The 21,214-nt window shown below is 36.0% G+C and overlaps 3 protein-coding genes across 26 annotated transcripts in view; 2 read left to right on the forward strand and 1 right to left on the reverse strand.

Annotated features, from left to right (window-relative positions):
• LOC18448270 (CHD3-type chromatin-remodeling factor PICKLE) overlaps nt 1-2,692 on the forward strand; it is a 43,774-nt gene extending 41,082 nt beyond the window's left edge. For 20 of the 23 annotated variants that reach the window (XR_016044885.1, XR_016044886.1, XR_016044888.1 and 17 more), the window contains 3 exons: nt 1,352-1,472; nt 1,666-1,693; nt 1,808-2,692. Coding sequence is in view for 3 of the 23 variants with exons in the window: in XM_011630330.3 (XP_011628632.2) it covers nt 1,352-1,472; nt 1,666-1,693; nt 1,808-2,490 (832 nt within the window). In the remaining 20 variants the exon portion in view is untranslated. Of the gene's footprint in view, nt 1-1,351; nt 1,473-1,665; nt 1,694-1,807 lie in introns of those variants that run through there. The other 3 variants (XR_016044884.1, XR_016044887.1, XR_016044875.1) reach the window with 3 other exon arrangements.
• Nucleotides 2,693-5,700: 3,008 nt separating this feature from the next.
• LOC18448271 (Thioredoxin superfamily protein) lies at nt 5,701-12,018 on the forward strand. Of its 2 annotated transcripts, none has more exons than XM_006858358.4 (4): nt 5,701-6,045; nt 6,478-6,621; nt 9,472-9,680; nt 11,578-12,018. In XM_006858358.4, the coding sequence occupies exons 1-4, from the start codon at nt 5,795-5,797 to the stop codon at nt 11,736-11,738; spliced, it is 765 nt and encodes a 254-aa protein (XP_006858420.1). In that variant the 5' UTR covers nt 5,701-5,794; the 3' UTR covers nt 11,739-12,018. The 2 variants fall into 2 exon arrangements, with proteins under 2 accessions (XP_006858420.1, XP_011628560.1); XM_011630258.3 differs by lacking the exon at nt 11,578-12,018 and adding an exon at nt 10,316-10,776.
• Nucleotides 12,019-12,874: 856 nt separating this feature from the next.
• LOC18448272 (chitinase 2) lies at nt 12,875-15,384 on the reverse strand. Its single transcript, XM_011630331.2, has 3 exons — nt 15,295-15,384; nt 14,364-14,634; nt 12,875-13,540 (listed from the first exon to the last, which is right to left on the reverse strand). The coding sequence occupies exons 1-3, from the start codon at nt 15,359-15,361 to the stop codon at nt 12,991-12,993; spliced, it is 888 nt and encodes a 295-aa protein (XP_011628633.2). The 5' UTR covers nt 15,362-15,384; the 3' UTR covers nt 12,875-12,990.
• Nucleotides 15,385-21,214: the final 5,830 nt, after the last annotated feature.

Consider the following 21,214-nt stretch of genomic DNA (forward strand, 5'->3'; position numbering starts at 1 on the left):
GCTGGTACTATTTTTTCTGCTGGAGCAATGGAAGTGAACAAAAACGTGGCTGGCCAATTTCTTTTGGGATCTTGTGGGATCTGACTAGGTCAATTGTTTGGGTGATGTATGGATGTTCTGTGAAGAGGGGATACAGGTAGATGTTGTTGGGCACACTGCTGGAAGACTGGCTTCAGGATGGCACCCTTAAATGAAATATGGGGCTTCTAAGTGGGGCATCCCATTCCTCTTTTTGCACAGAAAAGTGTAGATTCCGCTTTCCAAATTGAATTAGACGTGAGGTGTCAACCACACCATTCAATCAATCAATCAAATTTTGTTTGAATATGGATGAGGTAGGCAGCTTGCTGCGCTATCCATGTTCTTAGAAATTTCCTAAATATCATCTGTGACTATGTGATTTGTGAGCCAGCTGTCTTTAGTAACATCAATGATAAAAGCTTGGGTCTTGTTGATCATAATACAATACTATGGGAATGAGTCCACGAGCGGTTGCTCCTGCATTTTGCTCTAGGTAAAAATCCTTGACCGAAGCATTGGTTCTGACACCCTAGGAGGGCCCATAGAATATACCATGAGTCCCGATTGTATGTTAATGTGGAACCATGTTCCTGGATTGGTAGTATCCCCTAGGGAAGGAGATCAAGATCCCATATAATCAGGATTGAGCTCCCAAGGAGGATCAGCTCCAGTAATGTGGAACCATGTTCCTGGATTCGTAGTATCCCCTAGGGAAGGCGCTCCCTGTAATAACGGGCTGTACCACCTTGGGTCTTGGAAACCAAGTGGCTGACACCTGGGATCACAGGGCTTTGGCACACGACTTCTACTGGACTCAGGACTACTAACGGGTGGACCAAGTGGTTGTTGGCATTGCACCTATTTAATATTTGCGTAGATTTCCGTCTATATTTCTCTCGTTGATTTTTTCTCCATATGCTTATTGTTTGTATTGATGATTAATTAGTTGGGAATTTGAGATTTTTTAGATTATGTTTATTTTCTGTGATTTCTTGCTTAATCTTTTCTTTCATCCTATAGCACAACAAAGGCCCGGCTTGACTGCTTTCATATGAGCCTGTGACAACATCTTAAATTGACAAACTTCATACCAATGTACTTTGTCTAGAACATCCATAGAAAGGGTAGAATATGTCGCCGATAGAAACCTCTGTAAGGTGGGTGTACTCTAATCCCATACAATTGGCATGCTGAAGTCTAATGTTTCTCCAGGCATCACAGAGATACCCCCATATCATTCTTTGGGTCTCTGAAATAACGAATTACTTGGATATGTTGCATATTTGTTTTAACACAGAACTTGAATGTTAAACTATCTCTCATTTTGTAGGATTGATGGACAAACCTCAGCATCTGCACGGCATCAACAGATACAAGAGTTCAACAAACCTGAAACTCCTGTCTTCATTTTTCTTATATCCACCCGTGCTGGCGGTTTGGGTATCAGTTTGGTATGTTTCCTTCTGCAAATATGTATGTGTTTGTGTGCCTGCACGTAAATCTTTGTTTGTGTGTGTGTGTGTGTGTGTGTGTGTGTGTGTGTGTGTGTGTGAGAGAGAGAGAGAGAGAGAGAGAGAGAGAGAGAGGGAGAGATCATTGCTTCTACTTGCTTGAATCAACTAATTGGTACTCTCTGTTTAACAGCCAGCCGCAAATAGGGTCATCATATACGGTAAATGTTCTCATGAGATTTTCTCTTCAGATACATCTCGATACTTATTAATCATTTATTTTGGTAAATTCTATAGATTCTGTTCTGAACCTCTTTTGTTGTATATTTCTGTAGATCCAGATTTCAACCCCTTTGTTGATTTGCAAGCACAATCGAGAGCTCATAGGATCGGGCAAGTGAGACCTGTTGTAGTTTACCAACTGATAACTTTAGGCTCTGTTGAGGAGAAAATATTGGAGAGAGCAAAGATGAAGTTGGTGATTGAGAATCTAGTAATGAATCGCAACCCCAAGTTAAATGTGAAAGAGCTACATACAATACTGCTACATGGAGCTCGGAAAATTCTTAGTAAGCAAAGCTTGGGGTCAACATCTATCACTTATGATGAAGAAGCAATAGCCACCCTCCTCGGCATGAATCCGTTGGCTGATGAGAAATGTGGAGTGGATGATAATGGATATCTTGGCAGCATCATGCCTGAGAGCTTTGGGCCAACAGGGCAGAATGAACAAATGAATTTGCCCCCAAAAGCTAATGAGTGGGAAGAGATTATTGGACATCCCATTGATGATTTACGTAGTGAAGGTCTTGGTAGGGGGAAGAGACAAAAGAAGGCTGTGACTTATGAATGCGATGAGGTTTCTGATAGTGATGAGCAATACTCCCCAAATACTGATGATGATGGTTATGATGATAATGAAGACGATGACGACACGTCCATGGCCAGTGATGATGCTCTGGTTAAGGAAATTACCAAGAAAAATACACCTCAGTATAACGAGAATTGTGGAATTTAGTTCCTACTATTTGTCATTCTCCTGGCATTGTACATGTTGTAGATGAAAGTAACAAAAAAAGGTCACTGTATTGTCATCCATGGAAAATGTTTGACGGAAAATTGACTGTCCTTATCTTTTTGTAGACAAAGTTTTGTGTTGCAATGAAATTCATTTGTAACATTGACGATCTGTATTAATTGGAAGCACGTGTTCCATGGTAGTGTTTTCCACGACTTTTTTAGTAATTTGAATAATTCATTAATCCATCTAGCTGATAACCTGTTCTCAAAGGCGCTTTTTGTCTGGAGGTTGTGCATTGTAGTGTGACTATTTACAAATCGGTAGTGATATGTGGTTTCTAAGGTGGGTTGTGGATTTAGAATACCCACGTCAAGTTAGTGCATATAAGAATACGTCGATCTGCTTTCGTATGTGATTCATGCGAGAACAACTGCCACAATTTAGGATTTTTCCGATTCCACATTTGGTTGTCTTTACTGTTCCAAGTTGATGATCTGCAGCAGTCTTGAGCTGTATCATTTCACTCTACGGTTCTCGCAATCGATATGCATGTGCAAGTCAGGACAATTTTTTGTCAGAACAAATTTTGGTTTCTAAGCACGAAGTTATGGTGACAAATTTGTGGATTTTCTCATCCCAACAGTTCAAAATTAAATTATTTAGCTTTTAATGATACTCTGGATATTTCTTATAAATTTCCCTTTCATGATCATAAAGGGCTGTAACCCGGTGTAGGTTCCGCTTAAGCAGGTTTTCGGGAGGGATAGGCTGGAAACGGTCATGACCTTTGGTTTATGCATATAGTGGCTGCTCTTAGGACTCGAACCAGTGCTTTTGCGCTGACACCCGAGCTTTTTACCATCACACCAGGTGACAGCCCCACCTTTCATAATCATAATTAAGATCAAATGTAAATGTGATATGTATGCACACATTTATTCATTAATTTTAACATTGTTTATGGTGCTGCAATAACTCAAATGTTGTATTTATGTTTTTCCGATTGGAGTGAGATTGGTTGTTGTAGTTGATTGACTCTTTTAAGTTGATATTGGACAACTCACTTTGCAGTTGGACAGGACGATAGTTATTCATTGATTAAATTTGTCTAATATGTCATTAATGATACTTTTGCAACCTGATTTTCTACTAATGTGTTGTGCCCCAATAACCTTGTTTATTACTTGTTTTCTCAAATGAAGTGAATCAATCTCTATTTATTTATTTTGTCCTTGAAAAACCGATCAGAAACAATGTGCATTGTTACCTAAAATTCTCAAGCCATAATTATCGGAAAGAGTTGATTGGCTTCTGATTTTTTTTGGCCATTCCTGCCAGTTTCCCTGTGGTTGAAACCATTATTGCATTCACAACTGCAGCAAGCTCCACCAAATAATCATGTTTTTTTCTTGTTTATTACTGGAATGAAGTAATATCTCCAACCACATATGATCGGGGATTCTCTAAAAAGATATTTTAAATATTTTGTACAGTATTATCATTCTTGTCAATTTAATTTCAAAATGGGTGGTTGTAAGAGTGTCATTGAATGCATACAGAGTCTTAAAATAAAAATTTATCGACCTTGGTGACTCACCCCAAGCCACTAATATGACATTTAATGCGCGCGAATAGTTGTGACTTTGCCAAAAGATAAATGGTCTCTGACAATCTCATATAATCCAATATTATGTGGATGACCTAGTCTCATGGGGGCCTTCCAACCAAATCAACACTAGTTTTTAGATCAAAACCAAATTCGTTATGTTGTTGGCATAATGCCAATTAAGAAAAACTCAGTCATTGGGTGCGATGGAAGCTGTAGATTCTCATTTTTTGATAACTCAACTTTGAAAGTCAGTTTCTTTAATGCTTCTTGCTAACAAAATGCTTTCAAATTCTATTAGCTTTCAAATTTTGTTAGTGAGTTGGTGTAAAATGAATCCTAGAGAAGAATTCAAACTTTACGCCAATTGGTCTTTAGCTATATACCTAAATCGGAAAATTTTATAGATAATTGGAAAATGGCAAATTTATATAACGTGGTCACAATTTCTTATAACCATTTGATGTGAAATTTAGAGAAAATTTCTTTTGAAGTTTGAGTTTGGTTGTAAGAGAATAATTACATCCACCCAATTTATGGTGTGACTACTTTGTATCAAAGGTAAATGGTCTCATTCTATACTTTTCTTTTAATATTTTACCTATTTGCAACTATTTCAACACATTATCATATGTGGATTTTGATAGTATTTTGAATTAAATCACTAATATGGATAGAATGTTAAATATTCCTCTAATAGGTATTTAGATAAACGTGCGGTTTATATATAGTCTAAGCTCTAAACAGTCCAATTAGAGCCTACTTGCAAATAGTGTCGAGAAATGTGGTTTCAATAGTAGAAATCTTTGGGATGGCCTTAAAATATATTTTCATCTTTATTTATAAAGTTTAAAGCTTAAAAACTAGTGTAGATCGACAAATCTATGAAAACTTGAAAATCTTGAAAATTGACGGTCCAAAAATGCGTTACAAATTTCCAAAACTTGAAATCTATTTTTTTCTCATGTCTATGAATCTTGATGTCGAGATGATCAATTTGAGGATATTTGAGCATCAAAATAACCTTTTCCAGTGAAATTTGTAGGTAGGCTCTAATTTGATTGTTTAGGGCATCGGCTCTATATAAAGTTTTCCTTTTAGGTAAATTTCTTTTGAAAATTCAAGTGAAAAATAAATTTATAAAAAATAAAAAAATTACATCATCATCATTATTTGAGATTTGTCATTGTGCTCTATAAAATTTTTTTATAAAAATACATAAAAATAGAATACTTTATATTAGCCATCAATTCTCCAAACGAAATGTGATCAGGCTAAATGAAATTGCAGCCGGTCTTTATAGCAAAGGTGATTGCATAAAAATTGAGAGAGAGAGAGCGATAGAGCGAAGGGGGAGATTATTAGCACGTTCCTTAGGTCATCACCGTGAATCGGTGTGGAAAGAGAGAGGAGCTATGGCAGCGACTGGAACAAAACAAGACATGCCTTTGTACATCACCATATTTTATTCAAATAAACGGTGATGAGACTATGGGTTATAGTATACGTTCTCGCATCTTCACGGAGGCAAAGATGTTGGCAAGGGCAAAAGCTCGTGCTCTTTCTCTCAACATATGTAGAGAGAGAAAGTGCTGCAGAAAGGAAAAGCAAGAAAACTAATCTGGGAGAGCGCATTCTACAGAGAGAGAGAGAGAGAGAGAGAGAGAGTTGGGCAATTGTAGTGAGAGAGGGAGAATGGGTGACTATCACTTTGTATACAAGGACGTGGAGGGGACGAGCACGCAGTGGGATGATATACAGAGGAAGCTTGGGAACCTGCCACCAAAGCCTGCACCTTTCAAGCCTCCGGCATGGACCCCTGCTGAAGAAGACGATGGACTCAAACCTAAAAACAGAGATTGGATTGATTCGAAGACCCAAGAGGAGTTGGAGGACTTGGAAGATGATCGAGATCTCGATGACGATCGATTCCTCGAAGAATACAGGTTCCTCTCTCTTACTTGGTTTCTTTCTATTTTGTTTCTTTCCTCGTTTTTTCTGGAAGGATTTGTGGGTTTTCGTTCAAATTTACAGAGCTTCTTCCCAAATCATGGATTTGTGCTGACATCTCTCTCTCTCTCTCTCCATTTTCTGTGGAAGTTCTGTATATTGAGTGCCGGAATACTTTGGGAGAGCTTCCTCATAAAATTGGCTCTTTTACTGTTCTATTTTTCTGCTGCTCTGTTTTTCATTTTGAAGGAATTCTAGTTATTCTGACACTGGAAAATGTCTTCTTTGAACTTCATGAATTACTCATTGCCTCGTTTGGGAATTCGGTCTGCGTAACATGCTTATTGGAATGCTTGAGTTGCAATTTTGAATTTTGGTGGGTTCGTCATAAATACCTTTTTATTTTGCTATATCTCTGAAATTTTCAGAAAGAAAAGGCTTGCTGAGATGATGGAGAGTGCAAGAAAGCCACGGTTTGGTTCAGTAATTCCAATTGTGGGGCCAGAGTTTGTGCGGGAGGTCTCGCAAGCTCCGCCAGATATCTGGGTACTGGTGCTCCTTTACAAAGAAGGGTATGCAATCATCTTTTATGTATTTTTCACCTCTTGGTATGGCTCACTTTATTGTGTCATTGCAATAGTGTTCGCTATTTTTTTATTATAAGCTGAATATATTCAAATTGTTAAGTAAATTGTTGTTTTCATGTTTGAGGCATGTTACCAATGCTATATACTCGATTCCTTCATTTCTTCTTTGTGAGAAATTAGGACATTTTAAGGGAAGTAAATTGATCGGGCTTGGCATGTGAAAGTTGTTGAGTGTCAGGGAAGAAATTTCCTTGTTTCGATTTTTATATGCTGCTTCTGTTTATATTTAGCCACTTGATCCTTAATCTATACTTAATCATTGCTATAATTCTAAAGACACAAAAAATAATAAAACTTGAAGTTAGCTACTAGGTCTGATAAGTCTCTCTTGTTGCTTAAAAAGCAATGAAATGAAACATATAAATCTCCAAATATCTCTCCAAATATCTCTTTATGTTTTCTCCCATAAAAAATACGAAGAGGTACTTGGGAGCTCTAGGAGAATGGAATACTTGAATACTGGAAGAGACTGCTGGATTACATGCTGAAGAGGAGATGATGTCCCAACCAGAAGATGAGACAGGGTGGAAAGGAAGGATTTATAATGAAGGATGGAAGTTTATTGGATACGTAACTTGAGAGTGATCACTTTGAAGATAAAATAGGATGTTAGTATATTTTAATTCATTCCTAGAGCATGACAAAGAGGTAACCATGTCCACTTCATGATATTGCCTGGTAGAAAATTGGATTTAACCAAACATATCTTCGGGGGTATATCATTGTCGAAGACTATTCAGGAAATGGTACTACATTTATCTATAATCTATTAAAAGTGGAAGAGGCAAATAACATCCATGATCTTAGATTGGTTTTTTTGGAAGCCTAAACAAGATATGAGCCACTTTCCCCTTTGTAAGATAGAAGAAGCATTTTTCCCTTGTCACATGACCTTTAGAGAAAGGAGCTCTTTGGAAAGGGCATTCATAGTGATTGGGTTGATTCTGGCACAATAAAGAGTAGGGATGGCTTGCAAACTAGAGAAGGTGTTAAACCATCTGGATGGGGCTTTAGAGGGAGGTAACTTGTACAGAGGTGTGTGGATCATTATTCTTTATTTCGATAATATTGAATGGATATCATACATGAGGAACTTAACAACGCCGGCCCCCATCTTCCTTTCTGTTTGCTTGTATGCTCCTTGACTCTAAATGTTTTAAATGATTTGGAGGAGCGTAGGCATGAAGTTCGTATGCCTCATGAAGTATCTTATACATGATGGATAGTGTAAGATGTACTACTAAACTGTGAACTAGATGTGCGTCAAAGATCTCATGATCTTCTCAATTTTGCAATTGTTACTCAGAAGTTATCCTATCATTTAAAAGTGTGGATTAGGTGCATGTGAGGTATGGCATCTTGTGACATGGGGAGAAAAAGGATATAGAAAAGGCAGTTCATTTTTGAGCTGATGTTTCAAGTTGCAGTTATTATCAGAATTCAAAATTCTGATAGGTTCGAAACGATCACTCCTATGTAGGATGTTTGTGGGGTTTTGGGTATACAAATTTCCAATCATAAATCTTTTTGAGTTGATTATAATATTTTCCTTGAAGAAATTGTTTGTTTTCATTTTCATAGTAGATATGGGAGTATCTTGGGTCTTTAATTTATAACAATTTTGTTGATGTCTGTGAATATGATAATTTGAGATTCCTACTCTTGGTGTTTGAAAAACCTGTAACTCGGAATCGGTGGGTATTGGTCCGGGTCTAAAGACCCCTTGGTTACCACCAGTTCCCATAGTTTTGTTTCTTTGTTATTAGTATTTGTTTCTATATAAAATTTCCTTAGAGAACTGTCTCGCATGGTTCACTGGGATACTGGTTTGGTAGGCCAGGCCGGATTTTAAATCACTGCTTATAGGCCCTATACTATTTCAAATGGCAACACAAGCGTAATGCTTTACTAAGTTTATCCTATTTTATGGGAAATGGTCATTAAGTGTATTAGCTGAGAAATCTAAAGTTTGTTTACCAAAAAGTTTCTTATTTCTATGCTTCTCTTTCATGCTTCGCTGTGCCTTAATATGAAAGCTTTTCTGCTTTGCTTTTCATTTGACTACCTTGGTGGAAGAGAGATTTGTCTTTGCAAGAGAAAGTTGTATTGGATTAGACAATTTGTGTAATAAAAATTTATTTAGGATAGACCTCTGGATGAAATGTCTCTTCTTTCTAGGAAATATCAGCCTCAAACCGCTTTTTGTGGCCTATTGGAGGAGCATTGTGGTTTGTCCAAACTACAAAATGAATGAACGGAATTTACTGGTAGGCATAGACAAAAATTAGCAAAAGAGATAAATGAGGTTTCCACAACAAAATTTAAATATAAACAAGATATCCCCTTGCATAGGTGTTTAAGATCTATTGGCAACATTTTTCTCTAAGATGACATTTTAGTCATTTATAATTGCAGGATTTGGAGATAGACAAATGTATGTTAGTTTTCCTTGTGAGTCAATGTGGTGCATTTATGTGCATATTTGAAATAGTGTTTTCGTGTCACCTATGCATAAGGCCACACTGAATAAAATTACAATGCAATTATGCTATTTAATGAACATCAGTGCAACCTTAAAAATATTACTCATGAGTTGTTGTAATTAGCTTCCTAATTTGTGGGATGTATTTTTTTTTTTTTTTTCCTCGACCTGAAATTTATGTAGTGTTTTCTAGGGGCTGTTTCTTAATCGGGTTGTCTAATTTGCTACCATTGCTATCATCTGCCATGCAATATCTGCGGATCTTTGATTAGTGTCATTTTTTTTGCATGCAGAATACCAGAGTGTGTCATTCTTTTACGCTGCTTGGAAGAACTAGCCACAAAATATCCAGCAACAAAATTTGTTAAAATAATATCTACAGACTGCATTCCAAACTATCCCGATCGTAATCTTCCAACTCTATTGGTGTACAATAACAGCAATGTCAAGGCAAACTATGTGGGTCTGCATCATTTTGGTTCCCATAGGTGCACACCAGAAGGTGATTTCCTTCTTTACTTTATGTTTTCATGTGCTTGTTTATCTCTTTCTGGCCACTTCCATGTTGGAGTCCATCTGAAATCAATAGGTCTTATATCAGTTCATAATATGATTATTTTTTCTTTTTTGGGCTTGTGTAGTTTTTTCAAATTTGTAATTCTTATCTACTTTTCTATAACAGTTATGGGTATTTCCAACTTTTGGGCATGTCAAATGTGACTTGAGTTGTGTAATTCTTTGTTTAGTACATTGTAACTTTTAAGGGGTGTTAAAGTCCTGAATAGTTTTATGAGAGCTGAACAATGGAAGCAATTAATCTGATAGGTAACAATGACATTATGCATTTTGTATATCTATGAGTATTGATAACACTAATGAAAGAAAAGAAAGGATAAACAAATTAATGAGAAAAGAAAAAGGAAATGCAGAGGGAACTTAGAGCAAGAAAGTGAAAAACTTATTGGAACCAAGGCTATTAGACCTCTACTCAGAATTATTTATATGGTAAAGTTCATCCAGAATCATTGCCAGAGGTCTTAGAATGGTGTAATTCTTTCGAACTTTTCAATATTAAATGTTAGCTTTGCGTATTAACAGAGAAGTTATTTCTTCTTCTTTTTCCTTGTTCATGTTCAGAGAACCAGTGTGGACAATTAAGCAGTTGTAGCTAAGGTTAGGACCTACCCAGAAAGAGGGCTGATAGAAAATATAGGGAAGGAGGAGCCGGAGGAGGTATAATGTGAAAGTGGTTGAAGAGATGGTGATTCATATTGTATTACCTGGATCCGACTAATCTTCATGTGCAGAATATATATATCAATAGGAGCAGCTATTGACTTAATCCTTGCCTTGTTTAGCGAGCTTTGCTCAATCTGGATTTGATGCTGGAAATAATTTTAAGGGACCCAGTGAGATTCATGATATGATGCTGAAACATTCTTCTGACATTTTATACTTTTACATGTCTGACATAAATCGATTAGCACCTACAGAAAATTTCTGTCTTCACTGTTCTTGTTGATTGCTGTTCTACATATTACTTTGTTCTATGTTAGATTTGGTTAACATTCTATGTAGTATTTATCTTCTGAGTCAAATGATCTCAGTTTTGTATGCAGTACTGAAATGTGCAAGGGTTATGTTAGGGTGCTTGCATTATAGAGCATTTTATAATGGTACTCAATAAATTTTGGATACTTATATACTTTTGTTTTGTACATAGAGCATTCTTTTAGTATGGGTATTTTTGGTCATTAGGAAGGCTGTGACATCGTCCACATAGGGTGTGACATCAACAACATAGAGCACACTAGGGATATTTAATGCTCCATGTGGATGGTGTCACGCCCCATATAGATGATTTTACATCCCTCCTAATGATAAAAAATACCCTTACTAAAAATATTGCATTATAAAACAATGGTATATAAATGTCCAAAATTTGTTGAGTATAATTATAAAATGCTTTATAGTGTGAGCACCCTAACATAACTCTTTTAGTCTATCTCCCAGCTGTGGGTCTTCCAACTGCAAAATTTTGAATCATGCTTTCATCATTCTTGAAGCTTTTTAAAAATCTATTTTTGAGATGGATTTTTTACTTAATTTTTTAGTACATGTAATCTCTAACATGGAGATCATGAATATGAAAAATAAATAAATTTTAAAATTAAAAATAATAATTCAGAAAACATTAGGACCGATAGTTTCAATTGTTTTTAGATGGACCACCTATTTGCATCCATCTTAAGATGGATGCTTTATACCTTGGGACTGCATATTGTAGAAAAGCGGTCCAGCCCGCATGAAACAATTTTCCTATATATTAATTATGCTATGTTTTTCATAATATTTATGTCACTGGACTAAATCTCTTCATGGTCATCCACATCTTTCAGCTGTGGCATTGACTTTATGCCAATCGGATCCTGTGCTTAATGATTCACAAAGTGGCAAGGACTCTTCAAAGGAAAATGTGATAGAACGAGTCCGCAAGGGTTTTATAGAGAAGGTTATTGCACAACATGAGGAAGATGATGATGAGTATGCTAGTGACTGAAGTTTTTTTCTTTTTCTTTCTTCCGAAGTCTTCCTTGTTTGACATCGTATGTTTATAGGCCAATTGAATTGATTTTATGTGGTCAGGGTGCGAACTTTATTGGTGTTGATAACTAACTGATGATCTTTGTGTATCAGTTCGCTTCTTCATGCCTTTTTTTTTTTTTTTTGACAAGGTTGCCAGAATAGGCATTTTTTCTTGGTGTAATATTTGCATGAATATTATTACCAATGAGTGAGTAAATCATCATAACCCACGTGATTAGGGTTCATTTGCGCAATTAACCTGTTACAAAAATGCTTTCATCCTTTGCTTGCGACGGAGTATTTGCAATCCCCATGGGGTAATTTCACCGTAGTTTGATGCTAATGTAACTGAGTGGATGGAGAACATTATACATCAATTGTTGATATCTCTGGAGTCTGGACTCCCATCGATTGATAATATGAAAGTCAAATCAGTATGAATTCTTTTCGTTTTTATTTTTTTTCCAATTATTAATCACATTTTATTACTTCTAAAGCTAAAGACCATAACCATTTCTTGGTTCAAATGATTTAGGTGCAAACCCAAGGCCACTTGTGTCGGTCCCAGTAGGGATCTCATGATATGCCTAAATGCTAGGGATGTGGGAAACTAGTTTCTTACTAAGAGAAAATGAAGCCCAGTGTGGTTGATGCACAATTGCTTGAGAGGATAATGATTTACATGGTCTAATAGCAATGGGACCAAAGAAACTCATCACATGAATATATATATTATGTACAATCAATGAAATAGAGGTCTGGCTCGATAAATTGTCTCCCTTTTGTGCACCAAGCTTGAACTTTAAAGCACTGAAATTCGGCTACCAACTATTTAATTTTTGGTCTCAGTTTTGGTAATTCTAACATTGCACAAATCCAAAACAGGGTCATAAATCCATTTATTTTTCTTTTATGGTCTTATTATTTAAAAAACCCCCTGGGCTTCTTAAAAATGGTCTTTCCACCTTTTTATTGTAGTGTTTAGTGTTCTTATTGGTGTTTGTTTCAGTATGCATGCTTGTGTTGTGTGGCTGTACGCAGTTGTGTGTAAACCAAACCCGCCCCCTCGGGGCGCAGAGAGAGAGAGAGAGAGAGAGAGAATCTCTGATCTTTAGTCAAATCTGTTATTCCAATTTGAACAAACCAATGTGATATGATATTATACAAATCTCTTTAATTCCGGCTAACTCTTATAAATCATCATCGGCCAACTCTTTAAATCATAATCAGATTCTGGTGGAGTTGAGCAAGAACTCTTGAGACTTCGTCTCATAGTAATACCCATCACTTTTCGAATCGTCACCTGACCATATCATTACGCCATTTACAGTAAACCCATTATTTTGCAACAACTCGAGAGATGAGAAGAAGCTATCCCCTTGAATCCCTCTCCCATTTACCTCATAACTGGGAAGCAACTTCTCTCTATCAAACTGACCAGCTCTCAACTGAAAGGCCTGCAGAAAACCAGGAGGTGTCTTCACCCTATCTGTGTAGAACTGATGGTTTACATAGTCTATGACCCCACTATACCTGCTGAATAGGTCTATATAGTGCGAGACAGTCTTATAGTAAGGAGCAATGGAGGCCACCGTTATAACACACTGGTTTTTTAGCTTGGTGATTACCTCTCCTATGCAGTAGGCAAAGGTGGTGTCATTATTGGGGAAGTTTTCATAGTCTATGTCAATTCCATCAAGGTGGTAGGTTTTAATGATGGAAGAGAGCGAATCAACAGCATTCTCGATCCAAGCTTCAGGATCTTTGGGGTTGTACCTGTTATAGGTTAGAGAATTGTGGTATAGTATCTTACAGTTTATGTCTAGTAGATGAAATTATTATAAAAAAGAAGAGGAAAAGTATTCCATGCACGGCGTGGATATGGTATTTGGCAGATGGATCATCGTCCACCATATTTCCACGACACTAGAGGTCGAGGTCAAATGTACCCGAACGAATATCGTCTTAAGAACTAGAATCAATTACTGCCATCCATCATTAGGAATAGACAATGGATGCATATATAACGGTTGTGTTTGGTTACTTCCCCAAAAGGAAAAAAGCCTTTTTTGGATCAAAAGCAGAACGTTCATTTTACTCGTTAGCATTAAAGAAGTAAAATAGTCTATCTATTCATTATTTGAGGGATTTATCTTGCTTGTTTCTTGACTTTCTGATTCCATGAGCTATTTTATTGATCAAAGATAATCATCATCGTCGTCATCATCATCATCATAATTTTTTTTCAATTAATTGGGGTTGGCTATACGAATCGTGATCCGTCATTCTGCTCTATTATAGGCTATACGCTCAGTGAGACTATAAACCCATGACCAAAAATAATATATGGTAAAAATAACAATGAGAATCCATGGTCATGAGAGTCATCACCATCTAATCTATCCTGGATGGTTATGGACTGAGATTGGGACCCACTAGAGCATTACATTACTCCAATGTTTGGATCCACTCCCTCTCCATCACTCTCCAATCATTAATTTCGTCATGGTGACTCATGACTATGGATTTTTCATGTGCATGAGGATTCTACTATGCTTTCTCTTAGTGAAAGAACACTTTTCTTGCAGACTTTCATTACCATCTAAGGATAGAATTGTCAAGGCTCCAGCCACAAAGGCTGGTGAGGGCCTTGACATTGGGGTATTGTTTCTTTATGGAAGCCACTGAGTCCGGAGTAAGGGAGGGTTCCCAGTAGGGGGAGAAGACACCGTTCTGATATTCGCCATCTGTGTTGGCATCAATTGCGAAACTGAGGAGGAAGTGGAAGTCGATGTTGGGGTTGATAGGTACATCTGTGAAGCTCACCTCAACTCCTGTGGCTCCTACGTACTCCATCATCACCTTCCCATCTGAGATAATACAAAGAAGAAGTGAGAGAGAGAGAGAGAGAGAGAGAGCTCTAGGCAGAGGTAGTTAGGGTAGCAGATGCCACAAAGTGATGCCTAGAGTTCCATCTCACCAGGACTCAACTCGATATTTTACACCCGAACGCGCGTGCACACAGCAGACTAGGGGTAGAGGTAGCAGATGCCACAATGTAACACTTAGAGTTCCATCTCACCAGGGCTCAATCAGTAATTTAAACATGCGCGCACACACACATATACACAACACACTTAAGGGTCACTGTTTCTAGTCCTGCACTAGAGCTCTCTCTCTCGAGCATGGGCAACAAGCTCAAAACTCAATGCCTGTGTGTGTGTTTGAGAGAGAGAGAGCTTCCCTGGGGAACACCCTTTCTAGTACTAGTAATAGAGCTCTCTCTCTCTCTCTCTCTCTCTGTGGTGAGCAATCCTACAAGCTCAAAACTCAATGCCTGAAGCAAAGAGCTCCATGGCATCAAGCAACAATGCTCATTTGATTATCAATCATGCGGGTTGGTGCAATATTACTCCATTTTTCAGTATCTAGCATGTGAGTTAGTGCAATATTTCTCCATGTTTCAGTATTAGTTACATAGACAAATGGCTAAAAACCATTAATGGGGTTGGGATTTAATGGTAGCTTACCTGTGGTTGAGGAAAGGAGGAGAAAGACTCCTATGATGCAACTGTGGAGGAGCTTCTTGGGCACCATGTCTGGTTCTCTTAATGGCAAAAGGGTAGTTACCCATGAGGTTATCATATGTAGGTTATGTCTTGAGTATTATATGATAATTGGCCGGACAAAGCAAACTTAGTATATAAATTACAAGCATAAAAGCCATGCTTGCACTTGGAATAAATGAAGGAGAAAACAAAGGTTTTGAACCGCCTGCATTTGATTGTTTTGAAATTGACAAATCTTATGAATGGGTCTCTTGTGCTTAAGGATGAAGTTCCTATAAGGCCTAGGCTTTACGAAAACAAAATAAACCCTCACCTCAAATCCTTGTCCGGAAAGCACTGTCGGCAATGGAAATCTCCATAATGGCTCTAAAATCAATTTTCAATACCGATAATGAAATTTGAAACTCAAAAAATACTACATATCTTGCAGATCTATAAACACTTATTTTTAGGGTAAAATGGACGATCTAGATAATTTGTTACAACATACACTATATTTAGAGCTTAAAATCCTATTTTTTTTCACAACCACAATGTTCAAGCCAAGATGCAAAGGCTTTCTAGTGCTTGAATTGTAATTTTTTATTGAAATCCTATTTGTTTTCACAACCATAATGTTCAAGCCAAGATGATTGATGTAAAGGTTTTCTAATGCTTGAATTGCAATTTTTGATGAGTTATGAAACCAGGCTATACTTGTTTTGATAGAGCTGCAGCCCTATCAAACCAGTTCCCTTTATATAATCAATTAAATGATTTTTTTCTTTGGTCCTAAGCATTGCTTAGCGCGTAATTTGTGGAGAAGTTCACTGGGTCAAAAGTCTCAAAACCAGCCTGAAGAATGAAGCTAGGTGAAATTTTTTGGAACCATTCCAAGAGGTCCATAGGTTAATAATTTGATTTATTTCATTTGAAGGACTCCTTAAAACACAGTTATAAACTAGTCAAATTTGATAGTTTCGATAAATAAGTTTTTCTTTTTTTTCTTTTGCAATTAAAATGATTAGCTCTCCATATCCTATTACGAAGGGCACTCAGGCCACCCCCATGTTACATGGTGTAGCCCTTAGTGTTACATGGCCATCGACACAAGTGTCGGTATTTAGTACGTGTTTAGGTGCTTAGCAAGTGGTAGAACAAACCAATGAGTAAGATAACGGAATATATGATATAATTTCCTATATTGATATGTATGCACTTAAGTTGCAGATCGGTCGGTTGAGGTAGGCTCTAAATTTTAAGAGCCTGTGTTCGAACCTGCTCTGGTTTAAGAAGGATGATGACTTTAAATTTTTCTTTAAGGTGTCTCATGTCCAGGTAAAGGATAAAGATTGTGTTATACCACCTTCTCTGGTTTAAGAAGGATGATGACTTTAAATTTTTCTTTAACGTGTCTCATGTTCAGGTAAAGGATGAAGATTGTGTTAGGTAAGCAGCTAACATAAAACTTTGTTAAATCTATCATGAATTTTTTTTTTGTAGCGTTCTCTTTTGAAGAAGATAATACATTGGTGGAGTCGTTGTGGTGGCAATTTTTATTCAAGGGATCAAGGAAAAATCTAAATTGTCAAAGACTGGACCAAAGGAAAATGTAAGCTGCTTCGGACCATAGACATGGAAGAGAACGCTGGGCAAATTTACCAAACGAGATTTGAAGAGTTTTATATGATATAAAAGTGTGTTATTCCATCGGACACTTTTAGAAGAAGTGTTGACACAATACTAAAAATGGATCCTGGTTCCACGTGATTGTTTTATTTAATTTTTATTTTCCACTTGTTTTTATTTAACTTCATAGATTTATCTACTTAATAGAAATATCATGTCTATTGATTTTGGACTTTATTTTCAATCCATTTATTCAATTTTTGCATGAAATATCAGATTTCTAATTCCAATTGAACAGTTAATAAAATTTGAAGCGTCAAGAGAGTGTCAACACAGTCGATACGCAATACCGAAGAAAATATCAAGTGTCAGGATAACACATCCAGTTCCCACCAGTCCAGATTCAACTCAAATGGTTCAGAGTCGAAGAGATCCAGAACCAATACAGTTGAGAAAAACCCACCCACTCACTCTATGGACCTTTTCATAGGACCACTCAATGAGCCTGTCCTGGGTCTCTATCTCTCAACTCCATGTATCTCAAAGTCATGCCTAAATCATCTTATCATAATATGCTGGGAGTGTCTTTTGAACTACTTTGGCGATTAAAACCATAGCACAGTGAGAATGAGGATTTCAGCATTTCGTTGTATGACCACAAAAGATTTGATAATAAGCCTTGAGAATGACTTTCAAAGTAATTAACTATTTAGCATCCTCTCTATATTTGCAACCTTGGGTAATCAACTGGAGATTTATTTAAATATTCATGAGAGATTGAACTATTTAACATCTCCTCTATATCTTTTGATTTAATTTCAAAAATTCATTAAAAAAATACATGATGATGAGTTGGAATATTTGCGATCGTCAAATTTTAAATAGTTCATCTTTTATAGGCATTTTGATAAAAAAAATTAATAGAATTCAGTACAAACATATTAACTCATCTTTGCCAACATGCGAAGGGTGCAGTCTACATAAAGTTGTGAACTTTAAACAATCAAAGAAACAATACACCTTCAAACCCATGCTAGAAACTCCTATAATGGCTGAAATTTTATTCGTATGCATGAAATTTAAAGCTCCAAAAATGATATGGATTGAACAAATCTAAAAACACTTGAAATTTTAAAAAATGGACGATCTACCAGGTTTAGTAATCCATATTGCCAGGCCTAACCTTGACAAGATGCATGTGCTCTCTACTAGCAATTCATCTTAGTCAGAAGGGGAAAAGTCGGTCTCGAAGAAGCCAACTATGTTGAGGTCATTCGTGCTGAGTATGTAATGAAACTCCAACCGGTTTGGGTCGTTTGGGACACTAGGATATGCAAATCTAGGTTTTGTATATCCACGTTTAGATGGCTTAAGGTTGTTTTGGTGTAGTTTTCAAGATCATATCCCGGATATCCACATCTTCAAAACTACTTATACCTAGCATTTGCTCATTCAAAAACAACTTGGAATGAGCAAATGCAAGGTTTTGAAAAAGCTAGCTTTTGCATTAGGATGCATGCTTCATGCCCTTTTCTTTCTCCCTCCTCATAATAATGATATTATTCTATAGGTAGAATGTTTTATATTTAATATTTACCACAATTTTTATTTTTGTTGCCTTTATTAATATTAATATTTTTATTATAATTATTATTATTATTATTCCTAATATTTATCGTAAAATAACATCAATATTATTATATTATAGTCATAACACATACTATCATTATTTTTATATAATATTATGTTAAAACTAATCAAATGAAATTAAAATTATTATATAACCATTATTATTATGATATTATTATATAATTATAATATTTATATGTTTCATTATTATTATTTCCAAATATTTACCATGAAATACCATTAACATTATTAGTATTAGTATTATAATGTTTGTGTATTATTAATATTATTAACTAATTGTTATAATTATGATGATGGTGATTATTATTATTATTTTATATAAAATATCTTCAACGTCATTAATATTAGTATTATTATACTTTTTAGTATAATAATATTATATTGGCAAAACCTCATTTTATATTTATATGAGCCAAACAGGGGATTTGTTGTATGCCAGGTTAATCAAGAAGGTACCCAAAGGACATTGACCCTTAAATGATGTTTTAAAAATACCAAAATTTGTATACCTAGGATTTGATGCATTACCAGGTATCGAAAACACTAATTGGACATATTGACTGCAGTAAAATGTATACGTTTCTATAAATAGTATAGGGAATTGATCTCGATTGGATTATCTCGGTAAATATTTGAAATAATAATAATAATACACATATTATAAACTCACCTCAAAAGGTTAGATAACCATTCCATGAGGGGTTCCATCCTTGCAATGAATTCTGCTTACTGTTCTTAGATCATAAAATCTATTGTGCTTCTTGCTCACTGTAACTTGTCATCTCTCTTTTGAAGAGTATCACATCATCGAGTGTAAACAAACAACGCTAAACGCGAAGGGCATTAGAATTTGGAGGGTCAAATGAAATGAACAAAATAATTATAATTTTAGATTATCTGATTGTTGATGACATCCTTGAAGACTCTTTTCGTTGTTAAATATTTGTGTATTTTCTGAACTCTTTTTCATAATACTTGACTGAAACGTAGTTTACCCAAATATATCACCGGTCTCTTGCTATTAGGTAGTAGTAATATATCTTCTGAACTTGACTGAAAAATAGTACTTGACTGAAACATTTGCCCCACCTAGTTTACCCAAATATATATATTACGGGTCTCTTGCTATTAGGTAGTAATAATGTACTTTTTACTCTTTGGTCCATAAGAGGGAGAACCTTTTACTCTTTGGTCCGTATCACGTTCTCATCAGAGGGAGACCTTTTTACTCTTTGGTTAGGTGTGTGAGAAGTTTTATTCTAAGGTAACTTACCAAATTAGTTTGTTCCTATGTATCTCTGTGTAGTACTTACGTTTGTGCCCACTAACTTTGGTCTAAAACCCCACCATACATATACACATGTATCAGCTTAATTCCTTATGAGAATTGAAGCCAAAGGTTTCAACTTTCATCAATTGAAGCATTACCTTTCTCAAACTAGAGAGAAAAGTATTTGCAGAGGAGAGAGAAACTCCTTTGCAAGTGCAAGTGAGAGACACCCATTTAAAAGGTACTCAGATGCTAGAGGAAAACATAATTTCAGCTTTAGATAAAAAAAACCACTTGCAATGCAATTTTAGAGAGAGAAACATCAGCGGAAGATAGAGTGAAACTGGACAAACCCATATGTAATAGAAGCGAGAGAAACTCGCCTGAAGAATATAAGAGGGAAAAGGACTCAAAATTCATGGGTCTTTTGAATAAAAAATTTTCAAAGTCCGGTTCTATCAGAGAATCGATACAGACTGGTGCAAACCGTTTGGTTTTAGGAGAGACTTGGCCTTTTCCCGATATATTAAGGGAACTGGATTATTTAGGATGACTTACATTCCAGATCGAGCGATTCTGATCCAGATCGCTGATTTCTCAAACACTTGGTGCATAACCTTCCCACCCCGCTAGTACATATTCAAAACACATGTCGAAATTAACTGCAGCCAAAACATTATGAGATAGATCCCGTGCTGGTTACGGTATTGCTTTTGTAGTGACTTTGAAACTTAAGCAATAATGTGGGTCCTGTCAAATGCTCCAACACAATTTTAATATGAAAAGTCTTAGATAAGCAATTGTAACAATACCATCATCATATCTATAAAATCTAAGATAAGGTATACAACGTTCACCTTAAAAAAATTAGAAGAATATCTTATTCGTTCTGATTGTGTTATGTGTTAAAGTTGAAATAGGGACGATAAAATACGGAGCCAATTGTAATATTACATTTACGACCTTATTGAAGTAATAACTAATAGTCCGTTTTGAATGGTGAAATTGAATCTACATCACCCTATTATGCTCATTGTGTATTTAGAAATGTGGCAACTTGTTCCTCTACCATCATATACCAAGAATTACGAAAAAGAATGGCTTCCTTTAAAAGCCCACACAAGCCACAATAAATTGAAGCAATTATTCTTATGGGATTCTAGTAAATATGAAATAAATGCACCACCAATAAAATAACATGTGTGAATTAGACTCATAAGTACCTTGTAAATATAGTAGTACCAAATACAACACAAGGCTGCTACATATGCAACACAATATCTCACATAGATATCATATACCTTAGATGGATCCATACTGTCAATCTAACCTACATTCCAAATGTAGAAGGGG

Source organism: Amborella trichopoda, chromosome 11, assembly GCF_054954075.1.
Source record: "Amborella trichopoda isolate Santa Cruz 75 chromosome 11, AtrichopodaSantaCruz75HAP2 v2.0, whole genome shotgun sequence".
Lineage (NCBI taxonomy): Eukaryota > Viridiplantae > Streptophyta > Magnoliopsida > Amborellales > Amborellaceae > Amborella > Amborella trichopoda.

Excerpts from the sequence above, each read along its gene's own strand:
- LOC18448272 (XM_011630331.2), bottom strand. The coding sequence starts at position 15,361 with ATGGTGCCCAAGAAGCTCCTCCACAGTTGCATCATAGGAGTCTTTCTC. Across the intron at positions 14,635-15,294 it reads CCTCCTTTCCTCAACCACAG|ATGGGAAGGTGATGATGGAG; the intron begins GTAAGCTACCAT and ends GTATTATCTCAG. Across the intron at positions 13,541-14,363 it reads GACAATTCTATCCTTAGATG|GTACAACCCCAAAGATCCTG; the intron begins GTAATGAAAGTC and ends AACCTATAACAG.
- LOC18448271 (XM_006858358.4), top strand. The coding sequence starts at position 5,795 with ATGGGTGACTATCACTTTGTATACAAGGACGTGGAGGGGACGAGCACG. Across the intron at positions 6,046-6,477 it reads CGATTCCTCGAAGAATACAG|AAAGAAAAGGCTTGCTGAGA; the intron begins GTTCCTCTCTCT and ends TGAAATTTTCAG. Across the intron at positions 9,681-11,577 it reads CCATAGGTGCACACCAGAAG|CTGTGGCATTGACTTTATGC; the intron begins GTGATTTCCTTC and ends CACATCTTTCAG.